The sequence below is a fragment of the Hirundo rustica genome, chromosome 14, assembly GCF_015227805.2.
Source record: "Hirundo rustica isolate bHirRus1 chromosome 14, bHirRus1.pri.v3, whole genome shotgun sequence".
Lineage (NCBI taxonomy): Eukaryota > Metazoa > Chordata > Aves > Passeriformes > Hirundinidae > Hirundo > Hirundo rustica.
In genome coordinates this window covers 9,617,289-9,633,267 of record NC_053463.1, presented here as the reverse complement: position 1 = coordinate 9,633,267, position 15,979 = coordinate 9,617,289, and the positions used below count along the sequence as shown (strand labels likewise).

The 15,979-nt window shown below is 43.2% G+C and overlaps 1 protein-coding gene across 1 annotated transcript; it reads left to right on the top strand.

Annotated features, from left to right (window-relative positions):
• The first annotated feature begins 603 nt into the window (after positions 1 to 603).
• On the top strand, positions 604 to 8,300 carry UBE2B (ubiquitin conjugating enzyme E2 B). Its single transcript, XM_040077974.2, has 6 exons — positions 604 to 724; positions 3,774 to 3,854; positions 4,561 to 4,586; positions 5,606 to 5,695; positions 6,872 to 6,960; positions 7,733 to 8,300. Exons 1-6 carry the CDS (start codon positions 681 to 683, stop codon positions 7,859 to 7,861), a joined length of 459 nt encoding a protein of 152 aa, XP_039933908.1. The 5' UTR covers positions 604 to 680; the 3' UTR covers positions 7,862 to 8,300.
• The last annotated feature ends 7,679 nt before the right edge of the window (positions 8,301 to 15,979 follow it).

The following is a 15,979-nucleotide window of genomic DNA, read 5'->3' as shown; positions in this document are numbered from 1 at the left end:
GGGTGCGGCAGTCCCGGCCTCTATCCCGGACCTTTTCCCGTCCGGCAGTGCCGGGGTGCGGCAGTCCCGGGCTCTATCCCGGACCTTTTCCCGTCCGGCAGTGCCGGGGTGCGGCAGTCCCGGGCTCTATCCTGGACCCTTTCCCGTCCGGCAGTGCCGGGGTGCGGCAGTCCCGGGCTCTATCCCGGACCTTTTCCCGTCCGGCAGTGCCGAGGTGAGGCAGTCCCGGGCTCTATCCTGGACCCTTTCCCGTCCGGCAGTGCCGAGGTGAGGCAGTCCCGGGCTCTATCCCGGACCTTTTCCCGTCCGGCAGTGCCGGGGTGAGGCAATCCCGGGGAGCGGCAGTCCCGGGCTCTATCCCGGACCCTTTCCCGTCCGGCAGTGCCGGGGTACGGCAGAGCCAGGCTCTATCCCGGACCCTTTCCCGTCCGGCAGTGCCGAGGTGAGGCAGTCCCGGGCTCTATCCCGGACCTTTTCCCGCTGCCTCTTCCCAAACTCCGCCGAGCCGCGCTCCCCCGCTTCCCCCACACCCCCGCGCGGTGCGATGGTGCGGTCCGGGCCCCCCCGCTGGCGCAGTGGTGCGTGCGGCGCCGGCCCCGCCCCGCGGCCGGCGCCGCCATTGCGGTTGTTTGTGCGGGCGCGCAGCGAGCGCGGGCGGGAGGCGGCGCCGCGGCTCCGCCATGTCCACCCCGGCGCGCCGCCGCCTGATGCGCGACTTCAAGAGGTGAGCGGGGCCCGGGCCCGCCGCTGCCCCGCGCCTTTGTGCCGGGCCCGGGGCCGGTACCGTAGCCCCCCCCCCGGGGCGGGGGAGCGGCAGTGCCGGGGGGAGCGGGGGCTCCGCCGGGGGAGCGCGGGGTCCCGCCGGGCAGAGCCGGCTTTGTTCGAGCCGCCTCGCCCGGGCGCCGACGGCTGGGGGCGTCTGAGGATAGGTGTTGGAGCGGTGCTGCCGACCGGGGCGGCCCGGGAGTGCCCGCGGGGTCACGGGGCGCCGGGAGGTCCGGCGGGATGCGGGCGCGATGCGGGGCCGTGCCCCCGCCCGGGCCGCAGCCCTCCGCCGCCGAGAGCGCCCGGTACCGCCGGCTCCGGCTTTGGAACAGCTCCGGCAGAATTCCGACGTGTTCCGGGCTTGTTGGCTCGGAGGGTCTCTCCGAAAATAAGTTTTTTTTTGTGATAGGCACCTGAAAACGAAGCGCGTGGAATTAGCGAAGGCTTCGTTTGTGTGTAATGAGAACCAAAATGCCTTTTAATGTTTTTATGCACATGATACTGTGTTTAAAGTTTGCAGTCATGAGGAATCTTGTGTAATACATGCGAGCTGCTAAAGGAGCAGTTATTAGTTGCACTCTTTTAAATGTTAATGACGGAACCACCGACTCTGGAATAAATTATTTCCAGTCTGACACGTAAACACACCTAGAGCAGAGTGTGGAAAAGGGTGGGGGGCTCCCTTGTAAGATTTACAGTAAGAGTTCTCCGGACTGGGCCGCTCAGGAGTAGTTGGAGGTGAGTCAGCTTTTATAGTGTCTCTTTTTTTAGCATAGCTATGTTATACCAGCCCCTGAAAACACATCGGTAAACACTTGACGTCTATTGTAGTTGCTTAACGTGGCTGCACGTAAAGCAACGGCGACAAAAGCCTGATTCGTGAATCTAGAATCAGTAGGAGGTTTTTGGGAGGTTGGAGCCCTCCCCTACTGTTGTATGAGTGTTGGTGTTTGTTAAGTGGGTGTTGCTTGATTCCTGTTCAAATCAAAACAGGATAGTCAGACTTTTTATTGTATTTGGTTACACAGATGAACCAGCCATTTTTTTCAGGGTGACTAATTAATTTTTCAAGATTGCAGTCAGATATGAGGTTTATGCCTTTATATTTCTACAAGGACTAGTTTAATAATCTTGAAGTTAAGGCTGGAGACAAGACTCTAAAGTTGTGGGAAAAACATAACCAAGTAGACAAAGTAGATCAAATCTATTTGTCATATATATTGCAACTTTGATATTCCAAAGCTTACGTAACTTTTTCCTGTCCGTTTTTGTTTTACTCTGCTCTTTTGTGCTGCAAGTTATATACTTGTTTCTGACTTTACTTGCACTTCATAATGAAATAATAGACGGTGTGCTGTGAACTCTTGATTCACTTCACTAAATATAAACTGCTTTTGCATACTGTGATTGTCAGGAGCAGTGAAGAGAGAACAGTTCAGCAGATTTCTTACCTCCTCTAATTTGTTTGGACAAACCAAAAGAAAAAAAAAAAAAAGGTTATTTATTTATTTTGCTGATAAAAAGGGAGTGCTAATACCACATTTTCCCCGCTGTTTAGGACTTTGAGGATTAGTCCTATTTGCAGTCCTTGCCAGATCCTTTCTGTAGTTAGACCCTGTGACAAGTAGGGTGCACATGTGCTTTGATCTAAAAACCAAAGTCATCTCCCAGATGCATTTGTCAGGCTAATGCTCAGGCACTGCTGCTGGCCTGCAGCCTGGCTGTCACGTAGGAAGAAATCCTGTTCCTGCTTTCCCTGACCAAAATAGTAGGTGGTTTATGCTGTTGATACTCAGCTGTCTGGGCTGTGTGTGCTTGAGGAGCAGGGATGTAAACACTGAGTTCAAAGGGGCTCTGAGCAGCTTCTGGGCTGCATCCTTGGGCAGCACATGGTGTTAGCCCAGGCTGAGGCAGTGCAAGTGCAGGGAGGATTGCCTGGCTGGGCTGCTGGCAGCTCTCAATAAATCTGCATTTGCACATGGCATTTAGTTAGAATTTGTCCCTTGGTCTGCAGAACTTCTTGTAGTGACTTGTTTATAAGTGTGCTGTGATATTATCAAACCTCGTGGTAGCACTCAAGAGTTGTTTGTGAGACAAGGACAGTCACTGCATTTTCCTTATTCCTGCATGACTCTGGAGGCAAAACAGGTGAAGGGAGTAGGTGTTGCCACTGAGGGGCTTTGATCAGGTGGATTGGTTGGGGTCCACTGGTGTGGACATTCTTCAGGGTCCAGTGATCCTTGATATGGATCCAGGAGTGGGCAGAGGGGGGCAGTTGGATCCTGCCCTTTGCCTGCAGTACATATTTCTGGTTCTACTTTGTGAAGCTTTCAGTAAGTAGTATGCTTTTTCCTAGTCCAAGGATTAAGGAACTAAAAATAATTTAAAATGTTCCCGTGATTGCTTTAGAGATAAACACATTTGTGGGACTGGTAAGAGGAAGAAGCTGCACACAGGTTTCCCCTTTGCTGCCTTTTGAAGCAATCAGCTTGTCAGTCAAAATAGGCTTATACCAAATTTAGCCACTTCTCCTGCCCAGATCCAGCTATGCAGGAGAAGCTCTGCTGACGGCCACTTGCCTTGAGTTCCCAGCAAGAGTGCTCTGGGTGTGTGTCACTGCCTGGATTTCAGCTCTTCGTTGTGGCTGCAGCTTTTTCTCTTCTTTGCTGTGGCAGCCAACAGCAATTGTTCTCATTGCTCACAGTGTAGCACCATAAATCCCAGCTGTCCATGGTGCTATACGTTATTCTTACAGTTAATCCTTTGCTCCCTGAACACTTAATCAGACCTATTGTGCCCTCGTGTCTTGGTGAAAAACTTAAGAACATCTTGATGTGCGTTGCCTTGCAGGTCTGTCTTTGAGAGCATTGATAATCTCCATGTAATGCTTTGTGTATTTACTGATCTGGAATGAGAAAATATTTACAAAATGTGGATATTACTGGTAAATTGTATCTGCAGGTGGAAGTATTCATATTTATGACTTGTTCTATGTTTGTAATTCTTAGATTGCAAGAAGACCCTCCTGTGGGTGTCAGTGGTGCGCCATCTGAGAATAATATAATGCAATGGAATGCAGTTATATTTGGGTAAGAATTTTTGCTCACTATGAAAATCAGCATCAGAGGGCTAAATATAACAACCTGATGTTTCTTTTTGCAGTTACTGTCTTGTTTCATGTATGTAAAGTCAGTAAACTTTAAAAAATGGCCAAGTGTTATGGTAAAAGTATCTTTTCACAGATAACAGAGAATGGTTAGGAAGGAAAAAATTAAATTTTAAATTTGTTCAGCTTGCATATGGCTTAATAAATAGGTTATACTGTCTTAAGAAAAAGCAGGATTCCTCTTTAAAGTACATAAGTACCACATGTTCTCAGCCATTAAATCCAGATGTATTAGTGATAGGATTGAATCCTAGTAGGACAAGGTACAGGATCTGTCTGGGAAGTTACATTATGTATCCTGTGGAAGAGGAGGTGGCTTAGTATCCTTTCATAAAACTGAAGTGCGCTTGCTAGTAATCTGCTTGTTTGTTCCAATCTAGTCGCCTGAAGGCATACATATTGTTTGGGATTATGGTAAAGTAGATATCCCAAATAGCAGAGTGACTGTGGGAAGTGTCTTAGATACAACAAAGCTCTCAGAGGTTGCCTATGGATGCTTCTCTAAGCATTTAAATTATTGCTTCTACCTGTACCTTGGGGAAAATGGAAAGAAGATATAAATTCATTGTGCCTGTGTGGAAGTAGGTAATAATTCCTTTTAACTGGATTTTCTTTTTAAAACCTTTCAGGCCTGAAGGGACACCTTTTGAAGATGGTAAGTTGGTAACTTTTATATCATTTGTCATTCTAATAAATGTTGCCAGTACTAACATCGTTCTGCTTTTGAAAAATAATAGATGTTATCTGTGTATAATTTGAAACAAACCAAGTAAGTGGAGTGAAGTTTGTTGGCTATAAAAATACGTATCTTGATCTAAGCAGTGTCTTGTCACGCTGGCTCATGGTGGGTTAGAAAGCTATGAAGCAATGCTTCTATCAAGGCTTTTTCATACATACACACAAGAGCTTTTCGTTACTGGTCTGACACTGCCAGGTGTGTTTGCACATCTCTGTAGCTGAGCTCAACAAGACCTTTTCTTGTTTCATTTTTTTGGCATATTTGATTCATTTGATTCACTGTTCTCATAATGAACAGGTGAAAAACCTTGAGTTGTTCTCAATATAGAACTCAATGAAGTTGAGGGAACTCCAGATTTGTACATAAACATGAAAGGTAGTGGGTAATGAACCTCCCTTAGGCATATGAGGAATAATGAGTTTAATAATTATAGTATTATTGCAGTAATTGGCAGCAGATGCTTTTTTCTCTGTGTTGGGTTGGAGTAGTTACAGTAAATTATTCACTGATCCATAGCAAAGGTTTTCAATGAATCAATTGTGAGCTCCAAAGACTGAGATTGCTGATTATGAAATTCTAGTGTTTCTCTGCTGGCACCACAATGCCTTTTTAATGAAACGCCTTAAAGTCACCCAAGTCCAGGATACTGGGTCATGGAAAAGTGGGATAATATTGCATATGGCTGCCTTTGCCATGGATACAGTGAGTCTCCAAGTTCTACCCAACCTCTGCTGCTGGGTTTATTGCTCTAAGCAGTAGTTCCATAGTTCCATTGCCACTTGAAATATATGAAAAACAATCAGATTCAATGTTGTTTGTTTATATGATGGTGAGAAGAAATACTTATCATGGAGCATATAAATGAACTCATTGTCTGTGTTCCTGGATATGTTCTTTTGTTGTTTATCTGATTGTATTTGTCTTTCTTTGGACAGGTACTTTTAAACTAGTAATAGAATTTTCCGAAGAATATCCAAATAAGCCTCCAACTGTTAGGTTTTTATCAAAAATGTTCCATCCAAATGGTGAGTAAACCATCTTTATTTAGCTGTAATACTCATTAAATATTACAGTGTGGTCATGCATTCTCTGAAGCTCCAGAATGCTTAGTCTCTCTTTGTTTCCATCCCCTAAGTAGATGTCTAGGACAGCAACTGCTTGATGAAAAATTAAGAGTTATGATGCCATTAAGAAGCAGCTATCTGCCTCTTACTAATCAATATGTTGCCTCAGTAGCAAAGCCTGTGAGTATTTTCAGCAGCAGCTGCACTTAGGTTGGTTTATAGAGGCACTTCTGGCTGCAGGTTCCTGCCCCCTTCCATTTAACAGCAGCCGTGTCTGTGCAGCCCCGTCAGGAGCTGCAGGGAACTCACAGAGCCAAGTGTTATTTATTCCTGCCAGGTGAGGTTTCACCCTGCTTTTTGTCTGGTGCTCTGTGCCAACCAGGACTAGCACAGGAAGGAAATGAGGATGCTCACAGAGGAGGTGTCTGACCCAAGCTCAGTGAGGAGGGCAGCTCTGAGCGTGCACCGTGCTTCCTCCCCCAGCATTGATGGGTTTTGCTGAGTACATGCATGCAGAAAAAAACCCTGCCTGCTGCTCCTCTGTAGGAATTATGCCTCACTTGCTGTGCAGGCCAGTTTGTCTCTGCCACAAGGTCTGTAATTTGTTGGGAGCGAGCTGGAGGACAAGAGTGTCGAAGTTTGAGCAGTGAGTCTCAGGTTTATGTGACTGACTCCATTAAGACTGATAAGTATGCAGCAGAAGGAGGATTTCAGGCACTTTTCCATATTTTCTACTGTCTGCTGTGGTGCCACTCATAGTGAGTGTGGGGTGTGTGAAAGTGGGGCAGGAGCTGCCACTGTTGAGGGTGTGCTGGCTGAGAGTGGTGCCACTGCTGCAGTGAAGGCCTTGCTGCTCTCTGACAATATGGGTCAGTCACACTGGAGGAGCAGGACACCAAGTCTGCCCCTTCCTGTGCTAATGCCATAATCTTAAGACCTTCCTTCTTTCCCTCTTAGGTGTTCAGTTATTTTTAGTAATCTTCAAAGTATGTGTCAGGCCACAGAAGATGGTGAGGCAGACTGCTGTCCTCTTTGCTAAGTCGTTAATCTAAGCACAGACTGAACTGGAACAATAACTGCCTTGAACAGTGCCATAAATCTGACAGTTTCTAAAGGATATCTGTGTTGTATTTACAGTGTATGCAGATGGCAGCATATGTTTAGATATTCTTCAGAATCGCTGGAGTCCAACATATGATGTTTCATCTATTTTAACTTCAATTCAGGTAACTTTGCATCTGTTTTACCAAATAATTATTTTATTGTTGGTCTCTGTTCCAGAATTCACAGCTCAGTGATGGGAATAGCCAGGTATCTGTATCAAGGGGAACTTCAAATCCTTATGAGCTAAGCAGTACTTTTTAGATCAAATAAAGGCAAAGATGCTACGTAATTACTGATTCTGAGCTACAAAACTGCCCTTAGGTATTTTTGCACAGGAAAGCAGTTACTGGTTTGTGTTCATTTTTAACTGTTTTTTCTCAAGATAGGATATCAGATGCAGAAATTTGCCTCGTGTTTGAAACATTTAACTTTACTGTGAAGCCCTCAAAGGGACAATACTGCTGAAACACACTACTTGGAATAAGTAAAAATGGCTTGGCACAGTGGAAATGCACAGCCCCTTTGTGATTGTTGTAATTTTTCAACAGTGATGTTTCATAGGAGACATCTTAAGCCCCTCTTTAGTCCTGAATGACAGTAGTAATGTAATTATCAAATAATCAGTTAGCTCCATAGTGCTGACTAGCACAAACTGTCTCGGTTTGGTTTGTGAAGCTACGAGTGTTGTGCAGCGTTGATGCTTAGGCAGGGTCTAATTTGAAGTTCAGTAATACAATAAGGGGTGCCTAACCATGAGTTTAACTATTTTTTTTTCAACTGGGCCATTCTGAGTTGTGTCTGCCTCTGAAACACATTTGACTTGAAAGTAAGTTGATTTTTTCCCTGATATAAATGTGTTGGTTTGCCTCACATGATGTTTTCCCCTTTTTTCAGTCTCTGCTTGATGAACCCAATCCAAACAGTCCAGCAAACAGTCAGGCAGCACAACTTTACCAGGAGAACAAACGTGAATATGAGAAAAGAGTTTCAGCTATTGTCGAACAAAGTTGGAATGATTCGTAACAGCTGCTGTGTTATTCTCATCCTCATAATCATTATGTACAATTTAACTCTCAATAGAAAGGCTACCAGAAATTTCAAGTGCCACAGTTCTATGAATTTGCATAAAAACTCATTTGCAAACAAAATTAAGCCCTCCAGTTTAAGGAAAGCTAAAAGCTTGTGTATCTCAATTAATGTCCTTTTTATCGCATGGTAAGAACTAAGTTATTGCTACATAAATTTGTAATATATCCTGTTTGTATTTTTTTCCAAGTGTATAATGTTGGTGTGGAGTTTTCATGACAGAATATACACATTTTGTAAATCTGTACTTTTTCAAATATTGAATGCCTTATTTTTGAATTCTTTAGATTTTTAAATTGGAGAAAAGCACTTAAAAAGTTTTTATATATGAATATTTCATGTAAAACTGTTAAATACATAACCTTAGTGCAAGACATTCTGCTCTCACTCTCTTTTTCCAAGGGCTCATTTTTTGTTCATGCTGTTGGATACCCTGCACTTTACAAACATAAAAGTTAATCCACGATGCAACTGTCTTCATGGCATATCTTTGCTTCTGCACCGCAGCTTGATTGGATTCTGTGTGTCCTCAGTTGTATGAGGAAGAGATGTTTTGGTAGCTGCCAGTTACAAATGGGGAAACATGTAACTATTTTGCTAAAAGTCCCACCTAAGACCAGCAGCAGAGTTGCAAACATAACCTGGATGACCAGGCTTGGTGATAACGTAGTCTAGTAAGTTTTATTTTTCTGAAATACTGTATTCTACCAACCTGGAAAATGTAATCTAAATCTGTCCTGTATTCACACGGTGATACTGTAATATAGTTTTGAATATCTTCTAATAATTAAAGAGGTTTCCCATTAGTTTCCCTTGTGGGTAGGGAAAAAATTAATCACCAACAGAAGAAAATATGTCTGCAGATTTAACTGGAGTTATTCTTTAAAGCTTGACTGTGTACCGTGTGGTCAGGTTTCATGTCTGTATCACAGAGGCTTCACATAATCTTAAATTGACAGTTTAAAGAACTTTGGCTTTGTTTTTGTAAGTGTTGATGTGGTGGTAGTTTCTTACTGTATTCTGTAAACCAGACTAGCTGACTACAGTAAAGAATTAAGCCATTTTTTTTTCTTCCAGCATTAAAATTGTAACAACTTTGTCATAATTGCAACCAGCATTACATATATATTAAACTCTCTAAATTCCATACCAAAATACAGCTCCATGGTGCCTAAAAAACAATGGAAATTGATTTCACCTAGAAAACAAAATGTTTATTTGCACCAGTCATTACTAAAAGTTATTCTCAATGCACTGAAACCAGAATATCAGTTTACACCTGCTTGTAAAGGGCTGTGATTTCTAGGAGCAGCACTCAGGTTTAAAGATGGCACTCAGAATACTGTTAAACCAGACTCTGTTAGTAGCTTGTAGAGTAAAACTGCTCTGCCTTGGATGAGTATTAGTGTGCAAAGGCTCAAAAAAATCAATGCTGTGTAATAACTTGGCTCTCATTAAGTCAGTTTGCTTTCCTTGAATTGCTGAATTTGTGTTTTAAGAATTTTTCAGTCTATGTCTGATTAATGACAGAAACTCCAAAGGATCCAATTTGCTTTTGGTTGTGGTGAAGTTACAGTAACACTGGCAAAGCGGTGCTGTGTGGCTTAAAACAACATCAATGCAAAGATTTTTTTTTTGTTCATAAATATAATATGTAAAAGATTCTTCGTTCTAAGAATTAATCTAAACTTTGATTTTTATTTTTTTTTATTTGCCTCCTCTTTCAGTATTTTTGTTCCTTTGATAGGTGCCTGAGCTGAGATCTGCTGTTCATTAGCGTTCACATTAATTTGATTATTCCTGAACAGCCAGTTTGGCCCAGTTATAGATTGATGAGGCTCAGAACATGTTTTTGTGTCTCTGGAGTGGAGGCAGTGGATGTGTGAGAAACAAAATTGGAGCAGAAGGGGGTTTAATGATGATCACTGCAAGCTGCCTGTGCTGGGACCCACATTGTTCAGGGACAGGTGTGTCTGAAGGTGTCCAAGAGCATTCTTTGTGCAGGGCAGAACTTGAAGCCTACACTTAGTAAAGTCTGGCTGGAAGATGTCCTGCTGTCCCTCAGACAAAGGTGAGGTGCTGTATCCCAGGGTGTGGTGGGGAGGAGCATTCCCTTGCTCACCAGATTTCCCATGTTGACACTGGTGACTCTGCAAATTGTGTGGGAATGTGAGCAGGGTGAGAATCCAGGCTCTGTGATGACCTGTGGGGAGACATGGGTGTGGAGGAACTGGTGATTTTGCAGGTGGGATCCTGGAGCAGCTGGGGGCTGCACGGTGCATCCCCAGCAGCTGTGAGGGAAAGGGGGGCTTCTGTGAGCCCTCCACCAATACACACTGAAAACAGTCATAGAGCATAGGTTAAAATCTGCTAAAATTTGCCAGAAAATAGGTTTATTACCCGGCAGAAGGAAGCAGGCAGGGGTCATGGTGTAAAGCACGCAATGTCCTGCTGGTAGGAGCTGTCAGCGCTCACTGGTGCTGCTCAGGGCCATAGATTCCTCTTGCTGCCTTCACATGCCTGTGTTCAGCATCTCCAGTGGGTTTAGATGCACTGACTGTTCAGGTCTGTGTGTTCCTTACTGCTCCCTGCTCCCAGCACCCTCCTCTTGGGACCACCTGGTCCCTGGGCTGAGCCCTGCAGGCTGCCCCGAAGCTGTGTGTGGATGCTGAAACACAGGGCAGGAGAGTGGGTAATGGGCAGATAAAAGCCCTTTCACTCTTCATGCTACAAAGAAAAGAACAGGAGCGATGACAAAGACAAAAAGGTTCAAGTGCACTGATTCACAAGAGCACTCAGCAGTCACAATAAACTGTGGCACAGTTACCTTCTTAAATAGTATACTGGGATGCTTGATTTTTAATGTATTAGGAGGTGTAATGCACTAAGCTTGTTAGGACAGTGGGATTAGTTAAGAAGGGACTTAGGGGCTCACAGTTTTGGATTTATAGCTTCTCATGGGGCTTTCATTCCTTGATATTAAACAGTTCATAATCACTTCTTTTCCACTGGATTCATTTCAAGATTGAAAATCACAGTGGAGATGTCTTTAAATTATTCACTCCAGAGTTTTTGTCCTATATATCCATGTCATTCACCTTATTTTACAGGTGGACAGACTGAGGCATCCAGGTTTGCAGCGTTCTCGTGTCAGTCAGGAAGGCATTGATGGGGTGTGAACCATTCCCAGGCATTCCCTGGTCTGAGTTTCAGGTGCAAGAAGACCTTTGCCTCCAGGTTTATCACACTAACATTATTCATAAAAACACCGCACTGCTCGTGCTGCTTTCTTCAGATCTCAGTTCCCTAAAGATGTCTCATCCAAATGCAGTCCCAAGCCAGAACTACGGGACTTGGATCTTCACAAATGTGATTAACTTCACTAGTGTCAGTCGTCCCATTGGGGTTCTTCACCACAGTACAGATAAATGGTGTAATTGAAGAATCGAGGCCTTAGGCTGTGAGAAGTGAAGAAATCACAGCTTGAGGTACTATATCTGCAGCTTCTTTGTGGGAGGTTTTGTATTAATAGTCAATTAATTCGGTGTGTCAAACAAATAAAGCTTTAAATATTTACAGATTAGGAGGTGCCTAATAAAAAATTTACAAGAAAAAAAAAGATTCCCTGATCACTAAAGCGACATTGAAATATTCAAAATAAAATAGGTAGGATGATGTAGACGGTTAAGTACCTCATGTTTAACATGTCAAGGGTCTGTGAGAATAGCTTTTGATGTATATAAAAGTGCACCAGGAGAGGAAGAGATTTCTCATCCGGCCGGACTTCCCAACCTGTGTTTTTATTTGAGGTTTTTACTGTTTGTGGAAGCTGTCCCAGGCAAATACTATGCCTTATTTGTTTGGAATTGTTTTCTGGAAGAGGAAAGGCGTAATCAGCAGGCAATCTGCTGTAATGTGTGAGTTGGCAAGGCAGGTTCCCCACCTCTGCTTTGGATGGAGCTCTGTGGTGAGTGCCTGGTTGGACTGTGAGTGGGAAACAGTGACCAGAGACTCTGGGGGACTGAGCAGCGTTTGTGTGAGCAGTGCCAGCTCCAGCACGCTGTTTAATTTGTTTTAAGTATTAAAACTATTATCTGCCTTCCTCTCCCTGATTTTGTCAATCTTTCTAATGGAAGAGCTTCAGCAGAGTACAGAATGTATGTGTCCTGTGTTGTCACTGACGATGGATCACAGACTCTGCTCATCACACCCGACTTCCTTAGAAGTATAAACTGGTATAAACCCTTGGATCCAGCCTTGGACCACATAAACACCATGTAGCCAGAGCAGGGAATTATTTAGGAGGCGTTATTCTTATTTCATTAACATTCTGGGGATAAAACCAGCCCAAAACTAGAAGACCAGCAAAGAACTATGTGTTATTGCAGGCAAGTGGACAGTTCTGTTGAACATGAGCCCTCACAGGTAATCTCTGGAAAGCTCTTCATATTAATGATGGTGAAAGAGGTAAGAGGAAAAGGAGCTAAATCTAAAGAAAAAAATAAATATGTATGATGTAGAATCAGTGAACAAACCCCATTAACAGGATGCTGCTCTGCTTTTACTGGGCATTCAAAGGATATGAGTCTCCTAGAAAATAATGTATCTTGGATTATGTGTATGTATGTACACAGGAGAGGGCTTTTTTGAGCTATTACAGAAACTTTAGGTAGTAGCGTTTGAAAATAAATGGACTTTGGGATTTGAGGAGTTTTTTTTTGCTTAGCATTGTTGCTGCACCTTGAGTTTATCTCATAGCTCAGCCACTATGAACAGAGAACAAAAAATAGGCAGAACTTTTTAGATTTTCTGATAATGACTGTAATTAGCATCACGAGCTGTCGAAATGGTGATATTCCCTAAAGGTTTCTTGTCATTTTCTTCTGTTTCTGCACTGAAAATAAAGATTTTTAAGACAGGGTATCTTCTGTATTTGGTACCGTCCCACTAATGGTAACACTGAGCCTCTGTGACTGCGTGAATCCATTCTTCTGTCTGTCTGTGTGAAAGCTGTATCCTGCCAGAAAGCAAACATGCTCCTCTCAAGCAGGGGATGTTTTTCAGCACCCAGAGTGAACCCTTTTCATGATGTGGTCAAAGCACATAGTGTGGGGTTTTCTGAGCTGGTGCAAACGTTACTTGAAGAAAAGTAGTTTTAAAATCCCAGTATGTCAGTGTTTCAATTAGGAGTTCAGTGAGGTCATAAACTAAATTATTTTTGCCCTTAAACAAGTGCCAGAGCTGGGTCACAGTGGTGCAGTAAGTGAGACGTGGTTTGATGGCACTGATAACAGAGACTTGGCTGAGGGGCTGTTAGTGGCGAAGGTGGGCACATGTCCCTGCCCAAGCCTCCACCTGTAGCACAGGGTATTCAGCCCTCAGCCTCTAGGACTGAAAAGATCTTGTGTTTCTTCCCTTGTTTTTCAGTTTGGGTCATTAACCACCGTGTCTGATGCATTTCTAAGCTGAATAATTTTGACAGCTGCCAATTTGGTACACATACCATGGGCTGAGCTGAGAGCCACCAAGCTGGGGAGGGTTCTGAAGCCTGAGCAGAGCCCTACCTGGCACAGCAACAACCTCGGGCATAAAGGGGGCCCTAAATACTTATTCATCAGGGAATAATGAGTTGGTCAGAGAAAGGTCACCCCGAGCATCTGAGACCCACAGAGGTTTTTATCCTGGCTAAAACTCTGCTTGCAAAAATCAGTGAACACATTCACAATGTTTTCAAAGCCCTGTTGAACTTTTAACTGCTTAGTCTCAGGGTTAGATTATTAATTACACTGTTCATTATAATCACCATTTATTTATCCTACAAATTTTTTTTATAATTTTTTTCTGGGGTTTTTTATGTTTCTGTCAATTTTGAAATTGTTTTGGGTATGACTAGAAGATTATGGATTCAGGGGTTTGTCTAGAATTCTGCCAGACAACTGCAATGTCCAGTAAATGTAAATATTGTTGTTTTACTACTTCATGTTAGTGCTATCATGATGGGACTGAAGGATTTCATTCTGAAATATGATACTTCACACAGGCCAAGGCAAATTGTCTTCAATGACTGACCAAAGTGGGAAGAAGGCAGAAATGCCATCTCTTCTGAATTAATTATGAACCACACAGCTCTTGCTATTATCTGTTTACACATTATTGGCCTTGTGATGTGGTGGTGAGAGATTTTCTTTCACTGTCTGGTCCCAACGTACATTAAGTCCAATTTCATTAAGAAGGCTGCTCGCCTGCCTTGTTGAAAGGGTCATTGTGTTAGTTATTACAGTGTTTTCTTTGTGCTCGCTTCCCCCAAATTCCATTTTGTATTTGTAACTATTTTGTAGAAAAGTTTGAAAGTGAACTTTTGATGCCTGTGAAAGCTGCTTCATTGACTTTATTGACTCCAGAGCCTGAAGTTCTTTATCCACAGAGATCTTTAAAAGGACACTAAAAAGTTTCAGCCAAAGCTTATAGAATTTGGTACTTATAGTTAAGTATTATAGATGCTGTTCCCATGGAGACCTAAAGGAATTTTTCCATTGAATTAAGTGGTAGCAGTGCATACCCTTTATTAAGTGGGAAAAGGACTGGACTGGAGAACTCCATTTGTTGTTCCCAGTTTTGTTTGTGTGCTTGCTCTTCTGTACAAAGAAATAGCAAAATTAAATTTTAGGTGTTTTCAGTGAAATTTTAAATATTTTCTTGTGATTCATCTGCTTCAAGCCTGTGTTGGGGATGGGGGTGTGTTGTTTAGGGTGATAACCCATGAGGCAAAGGCAAAGCTCTCCTTTTGCTCGCTGCTGGTGTCTTTCCCTGCAATCTGGGATGTGAAGGGAGTTTCAGCCTCCCACGTTTCCTGCTTGGGAGAGGTCAGAGGCACAGCTGGAGCTGGTGGCAGGTGGTGGCAGTGCACCTCTCCCGTGGGTTCTGTGCCACCTATTCTTGAGGACACTTTTGATGCCAATTTGTGGAAACATCAACTTGTTAGAGCTGAAATTCCAATTATTTACTAATACTCAAAGAAATCCCAGGTAGAGTCATATTTAGAAAGAGTTTTCCCATGCTGGAAGTTTGGGATGTTGCTCAAAGGGTTGTTGAAAGTCTCTGATGAGCCCTGCTCCATCCATGGCTTCCAGTGGGGGCTCTGCTGCAGGCACATGGCCAGATCTTGCAGTCCTGGGGTATAAACTTAGAGGAAAAAAAATAAAATTGAGGCCTCAGATTGTACAATACGGTGCTAAAAAGTGGGTTTGGTTGAAGCTGTGTCATTAAGTCCTTGGCTACTGGAGTCAACAGATTAATGATTGATTTAACCAGAGTGAGGGTCTTGTCTATAATGAGGTCCTTTCATTTTGTCTCACTGAGATTCCTCTTGTTCTTTCTTAGTGCCTTATGACACATTCACTCCATCCTTGCCTCAAACAAAGAGAAATTATATTATCATGATCGCCCTTTAAATATTTTCTATTTGAGGACCTACTGAAAAGGCTCCAGAGGCAAATTCTTGGTTTGGAAGTTGCTATTTATGTCTAGACACATCTGAATGTTGTTACGCTTTGAATGTCCCGGATTGCTTTTGCTGCTTTCTTCGTAGAGATGGATGAGTCAAGAGAGAGCGCATTATTTTAAATTAACTTGAAATAAGCTTTAACCAGCTCAGGGTTCTACTTGTTGCAACTGGCTCCCTTGATAAAAATACATAACAAAATAAGTGACACCACAAGGAAAATCCTTATTTATTGATGTTTTAAAGCAGAGCGGAAACAGGTTCTCAATGCAAGACATTGGATTCTGTTCGCATATTATTATTTGAATTATTATAATGTCTCAGACTCCTGGTCATGGCAAGGAACCTACATGGGCCCCAAACAAACAAATCCAGTGCCTTGTCTTTACTCCAAAGGGCTTCCAGCACAGGTGTAAGGCAGTCAATGACAGGGAACAGTCAGGCACAGAAGGGAAGAAAATAATAAAAATCACAATTAGTGCCAAGAGGACTACTGGTCTCTTTTTGCTAACCAATTATCAAACATCATAATAAATCAATAGTTAAGCTTGGCA